This window comes from Podarcis erhardii (assembly GCF_964252035.2).
Source record: "Podarcis erhardii genome assembly, chromosome: 10".
NCBI lineage: Eukaryota > Metazoa > Chordata > Lepidosauria > Squamata > Lacertidae > Podarcis > Podarcis erhardii.
Window position 1 is genome coordinate 5,300,556 of NC_138500.1, and position 13,012 is coordinate 5,313,567.

General features: G+C 49.2%; 1 protein-coding gene across 1 annotated transcript in view; it reads left to right on the forward strand.

Annotated features, from left to right (window-relative positions):
• The first annotated feature begins 10,425 nt into the window (after positions 1 to 10,425).
• The window catches only part of STRIP2 (striatin interacting protein 2), a 69,479-nt gene continuing 66,892 nt past the window's right edge, over positions 10,426 to 13,012 (forward strand). Inside the window, exon 1 of the mRNA XM_081879739.1 lies at positions 10,426 to 10,596. Coding sequence (XP_081735865.1) covers positions 10,489 to 10,596 — 108 coding nt within the window. The 5' untranslated portion in view covers positions 10,426 to 10,488. The remainder of the gene's footprint in view (positions 10,597 to 13,012) is intronic.

Genomic DNA, 13,012 nt, shown 5'->3' on the forward strand with positions numbered 1-13,012 from the left:
CATGCGGCCTCTGCCAATGGTGTTTTTTAAACTGCCATGGGACTGTGAGATGATGGACTTTGGGGGGTGGTTTTTTGTGGGGTGGGGAGTGGAAAGCTGTAGTTGGGGGCTGGGGGAAGGAGAGAGATTGTCTGGCCAAATGAATTTTACCGCAGATTATGTCAGCTTCAAGCAATCTTGTTATCACTGTTATGTCTAATCCAGTGTACAAATTAACAAAGGGGGCTGGAAGAGAGCAGCCAAAGTTGGATGGGCGTGAGAGAGCGGGGGGCCATCACTCCAGGTTTCCTTCGCTTCTCTCTCTCTCTCTCTCTCTTTCTGTTTCTCTTGTGTTTTTGCCATGGCAGTTGGGAAAGTGACTGCAGATTTGCTTTAACGTGGAAGCCTCGCAAGTCCGCTCCACATGCTGCTAAGACACTTGCAACCTCATTGCGGGGGAAACCTTGTTCTGAATTTAGCTGCTTGTGCAAAGGGGAGAGGCAGCTTCTGGAGAGCAGGCCAGGCAAATGTTGCCCCCTCCTCTCTCCCCCCCCCCACACCTACCTTGCTGGGGTCTGTGGAGCAGGCACCCTTTTTTTGCATAAGATCATTGTTGTGCTTCTGCAATAGCCTTGCAGGTTTTATATGCAAGTCGCGACGAGCTCCCTCCCTCCCTATGCCTACCAAAGCTTCATTCTTGCAGGACTTGTGGTGTTGGGGCATTACGTGCTCATCCTGACGCTAAGCAGCCAAGCAACTTGTGTCGGCCCCTGCGGAACAGGGCAGCAGAACGCTGGCAGGCCTGCTAGCGAGAACCCTTCTCGTCCCACAATCCTTTTCTCTGTGCCAAGGGATTGTAGTCCTTGCTGAGAATAGACTTTGAGATCCACCTGTATTTGGTTTTAGGAAACGTCCAAGTCTCTCCCACCCCCAGTTGGGCAGCTGTTGCTTTTTAAACAGGTGTCGTCAACATCCTGCAAATGTGACCTGGGCATTTGTTTGCACAAACTCAAATCTGCTTTCCAGTTGCTTGCAGGACCAGAGCAGGTTCTGTTAGCGTGAAGCGAACCAGGGGTGAATTTGTCGTTGATGCTGGGCCTGAGCCAGTGGGAACATTTCCTGGGCGAGGCACATTGAAATGGATGAGCCTTGAGCTTCCTTGGCCTTGCATGTCTCCCGCGATCCATTTTGAAAGCGCCTTGTGCAGGGATTCTCCTGCTGGGTCGTTCCCGTTGTGTCCCGATTCTGCTCTAAAGGGAAGCCCCACCCAAACTGATTTTGCCTTTCCATTGGACTGCCCCAGGCTTCACGGTATCCTATGAAAAGAGTGCAGTTGCTCTCAGGTCCTGCCTGGGCGCTTCTCACAGGGGCACCTGGTGGAAACAGGATACTGGCTTTGGGGTAATCCAGGAGCCAGGCACTTCTGGTGTCCTCAGATTCAGGCAAGACAACCTCAGGCTGCATCCAGACCAATATTCCTCTTGCAGTTGTTTTTTCCTTTTGTGTCTCTCCATGCTGGTATTATTCTGGCACTGCAGCCATAGATTTTTCTTTTTCTACGATTATTAACACTCCAAATCGGCACAGTTGCAGCCAGGGACCCGTACCCATTCGAATACATTTTATTCATTTCACCAGGAAAAGGGGACTGAATCCCACCTTCGGATGGGATCACGAAAGACCTGGATTTAGGGATTGCTTACTTTTTGCTGAAAGAACTTAGCTTGTGCTTCTGATCTGCTACCTGAGTGTGTCAGAGCAACAGCAGAGCAAATTTCCTAGCTTGAAAATGGGAAAAGAAAAAGTCTTCCGGTGGAGTCAGGAGAAGGTGGGGCAGAGCAAGGAGCAAAGCTTTTGTTAATTTAAGACTTAAGCTTTTGCCGGTGGGGGGGGGAGTGGAGGAGAAGAAAAGAAAAGAGAAAATGGGGTGCAGAGAGTTGCAGAACTAGTTGTGGGTGCCTGTCTGGCTTTCTGTGGAAATCTGCCCAGTCTCTGTACATCCTTCATGTTTTCAGTAGCAAAGGTTAGTCTGGCTGTGATGTTTCTGGAGGGCATGGCTATGTGAAGAGTCTGACTGTGTGAGTCTTCATCTCTTAAAAATCTGGTCATGCGTTTTGTAATACCAGTGCTGAGCTATATAGGAAGGGGCTGTTGGGCAGTTTTGTTGCTTTTAATACAAACTGGGTTCGTTCCTAACTTTCAAGAAACAAAACACATTTTTTTGCTTCTCTTGAGTATAGTTTGCACCTGCTCTGTCTGGTATGTGTGGTGCCTGAGTCCTTGAGGAGGAACTGCCAGGGACATGCTGCCTGCCCAGACCCCCAGGACACTTGGGGAGCAATTGGCAAGTGGCAAGGAAATTGGGAAAGATTCAGGATTCGGGCCACCATCTCATGCTGGGGGCTGCATTCACTTCTGCATAGAGAATGGTGGAAGGGCCGATTCTGTGCCCTGCAGTGGGAGAAATGGCTGTGTGAATTCACCGCCCTGCATCTCCTGACTCTTGAGTTGAATGCTCTTCCACATGGACTTCGGAATATCACGAAGCGCAAGGCCGTCTTTGTTTGCTGCCCCCCCCCAAAGGCCCAGATCCTTGACTTAGTCTGGCAAGGCCTGTCTTGTCCTCTTAGATGGAGCAGCGTTGAACCCGCCAGTGTGGTGTAGTGGTTAAGAGCGGTAGTCTCGTAATCCTGGGGAACCGGGTTCGCGTCTCCGCTCCTCCACATGCAGCTGCTGGGTGACCTTGGGCCAGTCACACTTCTTTGAAGTCTCTCAGCCCCACTCACCTCACAGAGTGTTTGTTGTGGGGGAGGAAGGGAAAGGAGAATGTTAGCCGCTTTGAGACTCCTTAAAGGGAGTGAAAGGCGGGATATCAAATCCAAACTCTCTCTCTCTCTCTCTCTACAAGAAATATGACTCCAGTCGTCAGGCAGACCGATGCTCCTAGAGTCGGTCCAAGTCCCTCTCACCCACCCAGGGTCTCACCTACCAGGCATGATATACCCTCCCACTTCTCCAGGCAAGAGACAACCGTTCTGCCATGTGACTCCAAAAGTGTGTGACTTGAAAGGGGTGGGGAGAAGGGGGTCACCTGTTCAGGGTCTGTCACTAGCTAGATCATGTGATGGTACTGTCCTCATTTGTAAATTGGTTTGCGCTAAATCATTTTTATCTTTGATGTAGAGAATGGCGGGAGGGAACAAACAGAAATGTCCCACAGAAAGAGTTTTATCTCCTCTGAATTTTTTTTCTTAAAAATAAATAAATCTCCCTCTGTGTTCTGCTTATTTTTGTTTTATTTTTTTATTTGTCTGTAAAGCTATTTTGCTTGCTCAGCATTTCCCAATCAGTCTGGAATCGCCATACTTCTGTGATCATCTCTAAATTTTAAGCAAGTGTAATAAATGTTTTATTTTCTAATGTAACATTTCAAAGACTATTTAAAAAAGACAGGTAGGAGACACCAGCAAAACAAAACACGTCATAAGGAAAAACGGCGAATTGTGATCCGAATATCTGAAACCAGGAAAACAAAAATCATGTCATAATTCTCCAATAAGGAAGTTTAAAAATAAAAAAAACTTATGAGATTATAATATTTTCGAAAAAGGATGTTTTAAATATTAATGTCTGAGTGATTGTATTAGATCAGCAATAAGGACTCTGTAATCTCAAAAATAAATAAAATATTGTAAAATCCAAATGAGTCTTTCAAGTTTTTGGCAGTGTGTCAGGTTCCCTGTGAGGATTGAGACAGAAATAGGGAGGCCTCCCAAGTCCCACTGCAAAGGAAATTCAGGATCCCCAGGCAAATAGGTGAGAATGAAGGAAAAGGAAGCAGCGAAGTGCATGTGTTGAATTTTGCAAAACAATTGCAGAATCACACCCTATGGTCACCTTTGATCCTGAACCCACCCTGGGGTAGTGGGGGGCGGGAATAGTTTCACAGTTTCGCAGACTGTCTCGCCAGAGTGGTGCATGCTCTGGTTATCTCTTGCTTGGACTACTGCAATGCGCTCTACGTGGGGCTACCTTTGAAGGTGACCCAGAAACTACAACTAATCCAGAATGCGGCAGCTAGACTGGTGACTGGGAGCAGCCGCCGAGACCACTTAACACCAGTCTTGAAAGACCTACATTGGCTCCCAGTACGTTTCTGAGCACAATTCAAAGTATTGGTGCTGACCTTTAAAGCCCTAAAGGGCCTCGGTCCAGTATACCTGAAGGAGCGTCTCCACCTCCATCATTCTGTCCAGACACTGAGGTCCAGCTCCGAGGGTCTTCTGGCAGTTCCCTCCCTGCAAAAAGCCAAGTTACAGGGAACCAGGCACAGGGCCTTCTCGGTGGTGGCGCCCGCCCTGTGGAACTCTCTCGCACCAGATGTCAAAGAGAACAACTACCAGACTTTTAGAAGACATCTGAAGGCAGCCCTCTTTAGAGAAGCTTTTAATGTTTAACGGACCACTGTATTTTAATACTTTGTTGGAAGCCACCCAGAGTAGCTGGGGAAGCCCAGCCAGATGGGTGGGGTATAAATAAATTATTATTATTATTATTATTATTATTATTATTATTGAATGTCCCTGTGTTATGGGAGTGGGGAATGTTTTGGCTCTTAAGCTGCGTGGGATTCCTCCCTCTTTCCAAATCCTGATTGCTGGTACCAGTCTTAATTGTGCCTGTGAGCAAAGCCTTGTAGGCTTATTGCTGCTCCGTGTGTGCAAATTGCCCTTAGAAAAGGTCTGCTGCAAGCTGATTACACCTGCTGCCCAGGTTCTGCAGCTTAGCTAATGGGAACTTGGGGAGATAAGAGGCTTGAAGTCTGGGGTGGGATAGGGAAGCAGCGGCCGTCCAAGGGCATCCGAAGGGCTGCCGGTTCCCCACCTCCGCTTAGCGGCATCACCTGAATCTGTGAAAACCCTGCGGGACCTTCTCCCATCTTGCAGCGCTGGAAGAGCCAGCGCCCGCCAAGAGCAACAAAGAGGGTCAGTCTTCGCATGTCCTCGGAGTCAGCAAAGTTTTAATAAGCTGTGGCATCAGCTCATCTCTCGCTGCAGCCCACTTATCTGGGTAAGTAATGGAAGGGGTTTGAATAATTCAGCACGGGAGGCCGGCTGAGGTTTGCTCAACGCTTTGCGGCTTCCCTAGTGAAGAGAGGCTGCGGGTCGATGGCGACTTGAAACGTTTTTCCATCTTGGAACTTTAGCATCTCATCAGCTCCGCTTAAGGCTTCTGTCAAGCTTTGTGTTGGGGGTGAGAAACAGAATGGGGGCCCTGTAAGCCTATTTCAAGCTGCCGGGGCGCTTTGCTGGCCACGTCCCTTTCTCCAGGCCACGCCCCTCACAGATCCTGACCACCTCCTCCTGTTCTTTTGCCCAAGGGGGAATTGTCCTTGAACTGTAATCATGCCTCTTGCTTCCCCCCAGATGGAGAAGCTGTACAAACAGAGCTCCCATGTGCAGATCAAGGGAAGAGATTTACCGTATTTTTTGCTCTAGAAGACTCACTTTTTCCCTCCTAAAAAGTAAGGGGAAATGTGTGTGCGTCTTATGGAGCAAATGCAGGCTGCGCAGCTATCCCAGAAGCCAGAACAGCAAGAGGGATTGCTGCTTTCACTGCACAGCGATCCCTCTTGCTGTTCTGGCTTCTGAGATTCAGAATTTTTTTTCTCTTGTTTTCCTCCTCCAAGAACTAGGTCATCTTATGGTCTGGTGCGTCTTATAGAGCGAAAAATACGATATATTACTGCTCCCTGGTCAGACCACACCTGGAATACGGTGTCCAGTTCTGGGCACCACAATTTAAAGAGGATATCAAGAAGGTGGAAGGTGTGTAGAGGAGGGCAGTCTAGGTGATCAAGGGCCTGGAAAGCTAGCCTGATGAGGAATGGTTGAAGGAACTGGGTATGTTTAGCCTGGAAAACAGAGGAGATATGAGAGCCATCTTCAGATATCTCTTTTTAAAAAATAAATAAATGCATTTTTATTGAGGTTTCTTTAACGTAAGTCAAACAAACCAAATACAATGAGATTCCATAATCTTATACCCACTTATTTTTTCATCGCTCTGCCGAGCGCAGACTTCCCTCCCTCCCTTCAACAGGTTTTCAATTTCCACTTTTCTTTCCGCAGTTTCTTAATAACATCCCATAAACATCATTAGATTTATTTTAATCCTGCTACAGTCTTTAAACTTCTGCGATTATTACTTATATATTCCACAAATTTACTCCACTCTCTTCTGAACTTTGTTTCCTCTTAGTTACGGATCCTGTAAGTCAGTTTTGCTAATTCCACATCTTCTACCATTTTTGTCTGCCACTCCTCCAATGTGGGTAATTCCTGTGTCTTCCATTTTTGTGCTGCAAAAATTCTAGCAGCCGTTGTGGCATACATGAATAATCTCTGGTCTACTTTTCCTATTTCTTCACCTATCAAGCCTAGCAAAAAGGCTTCCGGTTTTTGGGGGGAAGGTACATTTAAATAACTTTTTCAGCTCGTTATAAATCATATCCCAAAATTGTTTCATTTTCTCACATGTCCACCACATATGGAAAAGATCTCAATCTTTCACTTTACATTTCCAACATACTTTACTGCTCATTCTATACATCTTTGCTAGCTTGACAGGTGTTAAGTACCAGCGGTACATCATTTGCATTACGTTCTCCTTCAAGGTGTTGTTGTTGTTGTTGTTGAGTCGTTTAGTCGTCTCCGACTCTTCGTGACCCCTTGGACCAGAGCACGCCAGGCACTCCTGTCTTCCACTGCCTCCCGCAGTTTGGTCGAACTCATGCTGGTCTCTTCGAGAACACTGTCCCACCATCTCGTCCTCTGTCGTCCCCTTCTCCTTGGGCCCTCCATCTTTCCCAGCATCAGGGTCTTTTCCAGGGAGTCTTCTCTTCTCATGAGGCGGCCAAAGTACTGGAGCCTCAGCTTCAGGATCCGTCCTTCCAGGGAGCACTCAGGGCTGATTTCCTTCAGAATGGAGAGGTTTGATCTCCTTGCAGTCCATGGGACTCTCAAGAGTCTCCTCCAGCACCAGAATTCAAAAGCATCCATTCTTCGGCGATCAGCCTTCTTTATGGTCCAGCTCTCACTTCCATACATCACTACTGGGAAAACAATGGCTTTAACTATACGGACCTTTGTTGGCAAGGGGATGTCTCTGCTTTTTAAGATGCTGTCTAGGTTTGCCATCGCCTTTCTCCCAAGGAGCAGGCGTCTTTTAATTTCGTGACTGCTTTCAAAGTGGTACACTCCGTAAATTTTAGACCCTCATTCCACAATTTCTCCCACGCCTCATATTCAATATGAATATTCAATATATTCATCTTCAAACATCTCAAGGACTGTCACATGGCGGATGGAGCAAGCTTGATTTCTCCTGCTCTGTAGAGTAGAACTCAAACCAATGTATACAATTTGCAATCAAGGAGATTCTGACTAAACATGGAGAACTTTCTGACAGTAAGTGTTTGACGGTGGAACTGTCTCCCTCAGAAGGTGGCAGACTCTGCTTCCTTGGAGATTTTTAAGCAGATGTTGGGTGGCCATCTGTCATGGGTGCTTGAGATTCCTGCATTCCAGGGGGTTGGACTAGATGACCCTCGGGTCCCTTCCGACTGTACAATTCTATGATTTTATGAAACAAGGCTGAGCTACACAAAGATCAGCTCTCGTTTCCGCTGCCTCACATCCCACAAGCATGTGGACCACAGAAGGTTTATACTTGGGAATGAGACCCTGGGATTGAACAAGGTTTCTCACTCCTGTTTTTAGGAGCTACTTGATAGATAAATTGTAAAAATAAAAATAAAATCTTGTTTGTTTTGTGGGCAGTATATATCTAGCCTAACGCCAAGGAGTTTTTAAAGGGGCATCCTTGCTCTTGTTCACAACCACAATCCTAAGAGGTAGTCTAGGCTGTGTGAGAGAGAATTAATAATATAAATAAATTAATAAATTAATAAATTTTATTTATACCCTGCCCTCCCCAGCCAAGACCTGGCTCAGGGCGGCTAACACCAGATATAAAACAATTGATTGAAATACAACTTAAAAAACAAGATTAAAATACAACATTAAAATGCAGCCTCATTTCAGCAGAAACTCAAAATCTTTTTTTGGGATAAAAACGTCAAGTCTTCACCAAGGCTAACTACCAGACAGGTCCTACGTTGGCCAGAAAAAAGCCAGGGAAGTCCCCAAATAGGAGTTCCTTCACAGAAGGAGAAAGGAAAAAGGAAAGAGGGGGAAGGGATCAAGTTGATTCCAAGCCAAAGGCCTGGTGGAACAACTCTTGTCTTACAGGCCCTGCGGAAAGAAATCAGATCCTGCAGGGCCCTGGTCTTATGAAACAGAGCGTGCCGCCAGGCCGGGGCCAGTGTTGAAAAGGCCCAGGCTCTGGTTGAGGCTAATCTGACTTCCTTAGGGCCTGGGACCTCGAGGGTGTTGCTATTAAGGTCCTCCGTGGGGCATAGCAGGAGAACTGGCCTGTGAGTTGTGCTACAGACAGGTATTGGGGCTGTCCCTTGGTGGTTCCCCCATGGGATGAAAAGAAGTGCTGCTTACATGTGGATCCAGAGCCTAAACTGCCTTGACTCTCAAGGCCTGTGGATAAGACCCACTTACAGATTTGGTTTTAACTGCTGAAGTTGAGCAAACCACAGATGTCCTTCAGCTCCTTGCCCAAGAGAAGGGCGAGAACGTTTCCTTTGCTTTCTCTGCTTCAGTGGCCTCTTATCAAGGGCTCCAGGTTGGGCTATTATCGCTAGATCTCAAGGGCAAACTTCCAAGGATCACGTCCTCAGGCTTGGTTCTCTCAAGGACTAGGACTCCATTGCTGGAGGCTGGAGGAATCTGTTGCAAGCGCCAAGGAAAACCCACAGGGACTGATGGGCCAGGAGCTTTAGTGCAGGCAGCCCCCAAACTCGGCCCTCTCTCCACATGTTTTGGGACTACAACTCCCATCATCCCTAGCTAACAGGACCAGTGGTCAGGGATGATGGGAACTGTAGTCCCAAAACATCTGGAGGGAGGGCTGAGTTTGGGGGTGCCTGCTTTAGTGGAAAGCTCCATGCAGCTCCCATCAGCCGAGCTCAGGTGATTCTTTAGCTGATATTCCTACACTTCAGGGGGTTGGACTAGATGCCCCTGGGGGGTCCCCTTCCAACTATGGCAGGCATCCCCAAACTTGGCCCTCCAGATGTTTTGGAACCAGAATTCCCATCATCCCTGACCACTGGTCCTGTTAACTAGGGATGATGGGAGTTGTAGTCCCAAAACAGCTGGAGGGCCGAGTTTGGGGGTGCCTGAACTATGGAATTCTCCGATTCTACAGTTGGGAGTTCTTTAAGTTTAGAGCAAAGGCAAGTATGAGGAGATCTGAGAGATGGAAATCTGGCAGCCACCTGCCAGGGTGTGCTCCCTGCATTGCAGGGAGGATGTTGTTGTTTAGTCGTTTAGTCGTGTCCGACTCTTCGTGGCCCCCTGGACCAGAGCACGCCAGGCACTCCTCTTTTCCACTGCCTCCCTCATGCTGGTAGCTTCGAGAACACTGTCCCACCACCTCGTCCTCTGTCGTCCCCTTCTCCTTGGGCCCTCCCATCTTTCCCAACATCAGGGTCTTTTCCAGGGAATCTTCTCTTCTCATGAGGTGACCAAAGTACTGGAGCCTCAGCTTCAGGATCTGTCCTTCCAGTGAGCACTCAGGGCTGATTTCCTTCAGAATGGAGAGGTTTGATCTTCTTGCAGTCCATGGGACTCTCAAGAGCCAGTGTGGTGTAGTGGTTAAGAGCGGTGGACTCGTAATCTGGGGAACTGGGTTCGCGTCTCCGCTCCTCCACCTGCAGCTGCTGGGTGACCTTGGGCCAGTCCCACTTCTCTGAAGTCTCTCAGCCCCACTCACCCCACAGAGTGTTTGTTGTGGGGGAGGAAGGGAAAGGAGAATGTGAGCCGCTTTGAGACTCCTTCGGGTAGTGATAAAGCGGGATATCAAATCCAAATTATTCTTCTTCCAACACCAGAATTCAAAAGCATCCATTCTTCCGCGATCAGTCTTCTTTATGGTCCAGCTCTCACTTCCATACATCACTACTGGGAAAACCAGAGCTTGAACTAATTATGCAATTCAATGTTGTTGCAAGGCCCTGGCTGCATCCCGGCCTCTCCAGCTGCACTGCAGGGCACTCTGGACATGCTCAGAGGAAAAAGGAAGCGCAGGCCGGGCGAGGGCAAATCCCCCGGCGAGCCCCGCCCCTGCCCCGCCCCCTTTCCCTCCGTCTGCCCTGGTTACAGTTCTCCCAACAGGTGTCTCCCTCCTTCCCGCCGCGGCCAATCGCCGCGAGGGGGTGTGCGCGCCGGGCTCCTCCCTCGGCCGGCAGCCGGCCAATGGGGCCGCGCGTGGGCGTGGCTCCGGCGCCCGGGCAGGGAAGTGGCAGCCTCGCACGTGTCTGTCTGCGCCGCGGCGATCGCCCTGAGATCCAGGCGGGTGGCTCTCCGGGGCGGCATGGAGGAGCCCGGCGGAGGAGGCGCCAACGGGGCGCCGGGCAAGGGCAAGGCTCAGCCCCCGGCCAAGGGCAGGGAGCTCTTCAGGAGCCAGCGGAAGGAGTCGGAGGTGGAAATTCATTAATTTATTGGGGGGGGGGTCGAGACTCCCGGTGGATTTGGGGTGGGGTGTGCCATCATGTACCGTGTATATATATATATATATACATACACGGATATATATATATATATATATATATATATATATATATATATATATATATAGGGGGGTAAGGTAGGCAGAACACCCCCCAAGAGGAACGGTGCCTTGGCAGCCTATCCTTTGGGGACGTTGTGGGGCAATTATTTGGGGGGGGGGGTCGAGGCTCCAGGTGGATTTGGGGTGGGGTGTGCCATCATGTACCGTGTATATATATTTTTGGGGGTAAGGTAGGCAGAACACCCCCCAAGAGGGACGGTGCCTTGGCAGCCTACTCTGCGGGGACGTTGTGGGGCAGGAGGGAAAAGGGATGTGGGGTCCCTGCTGCTGTTGGAGCAAGAGAGCTGTGCCCGGGGGTGTCACGATGGGGCTGCAGAGTTATGGGGTGGCGGGGAAGAGAGAAAGAGCCGGCTTTGGGGGCAGCCAGAGGGGCGCCTGCAAAGGGGAGGGTCTGGCGGCGCAGTGGAGAGAAGCGGGTATGGGGGGGTCTTTCTGGACTCGAATAGAGGCGTTGCTGGGGGTCAAGAGGGTGGCGACGGCTTCTTTGGGTCGGGGGAGAAAATCCCCGCGTCGGTGGGGCTCGGGGATGCGGGGAAGGGAGCCTTGGAGTTTTGGGGTGACGCTCAGGAGAGCTCGGGTGGGAGCAGTTAGAGGGGCTGGCTAAAAATGGGGGAGAGAAAAAGAGCCAAATTGGGGGGGGGGCATTTGGAGAGAGTATGGGGCTGGTAGTGCCCGGCAGCCCCCAGATTGGAATGTGTTGCCCTTGGAAGCTGGGCAGGATTTGTCCTGAGCCTTGCGAGGTGGGGGCTTCTTGCAGAGGAATTCCCTGGATTTCTGAGATGGGGGGGTCCTTCTTTTGCTTGGGTTTCTCAAGGGTCGGTGAACATTCTGCTGCTTTCGTGGAACCTTAAATCGCCCTATTTTCTGCTTCTGGAAGATAAGAATAAAGAATAAAATTTTATTTATATCCCGCCCTCCCCAGATACTTGGGGGGGGCGGGCGGCGAATTGTTCCTCTAGCTCCTTTAGGATGGAGTAAGACAGCTCCTGTTTTGTGAATGAGTCTCTCTTCCCTGCGCCTCCGTCCACCTCCCGTTCTGATCCAAGCTTGTGCGCTTTTGCGCATCTGAAATCCTCCTTTCCCTGCGCTTATCTGTTCCCCAAACTCTCTTTTTCGGCAGGGGTTTTCACAGGGAATGGTGGACGCTGCAAGGTGGAGCAGCCCCCCTCCCCTGAATATTATCTGTTCCTGGTTTGCTGGCTTGGCTGGCTGGCTTCCCCCCTTTCCCAAGGCTCTCCCCTCTCTGTGTGGAGAGGCAGGCAGGTCCCTTGTGCGTAATGTACAAGAGCAGCTGGAGAATCGAGGCTTGTGTGTTGTGGATGTCAAGAGCCCAGGAATGGGGAGGAGGAAGAGGGCGATTCCTCCTGCAGCTCTCCTCCAGCAAAAGACTGGCTGCTGTTTCTGCAAAACAAGGACAACACCGCCGCTCTCAAAACCCCACGGATGTCTTGTTTGTTTCCTCTCTGGGGTTGGGCTGTGGCGCTTTGCAAAAGTGAGTCTGATCGAAGTGGGGCAGGCAATGGGGACAAGAACGAGATGCACCTCTTTCCCAGGTGCAATCTCTTTTCTAAAAAAATATATATTTTTATTAAGTTTTACCTAACAAATTTCAGTTCAAACACATCATTCACCTCTTCAATTCTCTGAATCCCTTGATTTCCCTCTGCCCTTCCATGGTTACCGTTATCAATCTTTTCCACCCTTCTGCTTATCTTATTTTCTTTAATTTATGGAAAAACAAATTACTACTTTTTTAACAGTTTTTTTGTACATTACAAGCATTACTCAAATCCTGCTAAAGTTGTTAGTTGTTTACAGTGTTCTGTTATGTACATTATAATTTTCCCCCTTCCTTCTTAAAATTATTCTCTTCCTGGTTTCTGATTTTCCCAATTTTGCCATTTTGGCATAGTCCATCATCTTCATCAGTTGGAACCCGAGGTCCGACGGCGCTTCTGCGGCTTTTGATTGGCTGCAGGAGCTTTCTGCAGCCAATCAGAAGCCGCACCTTGGTTTCCGAATGTTTTGGAAGTCGAACAGAATTCCAGAATAGATTCCGTTCGACTTCCGAGATACAGCTGTATAAGGAAGGCACCAGTCAAGCCTCCCAGGGGAAAGTATCCCAGAAACGGGGAGCCACTGCAGAAAAGGCTCTGCTCTTGTGTTGCCACCCTCTGGACCTCTTGTGGAGGAGGCCCACGAAGAAGGGCCTCAGAGGATGATCGCAGGGGCTTGGTTGGTTGAATTGCCCTCTCTCCATCCTTGT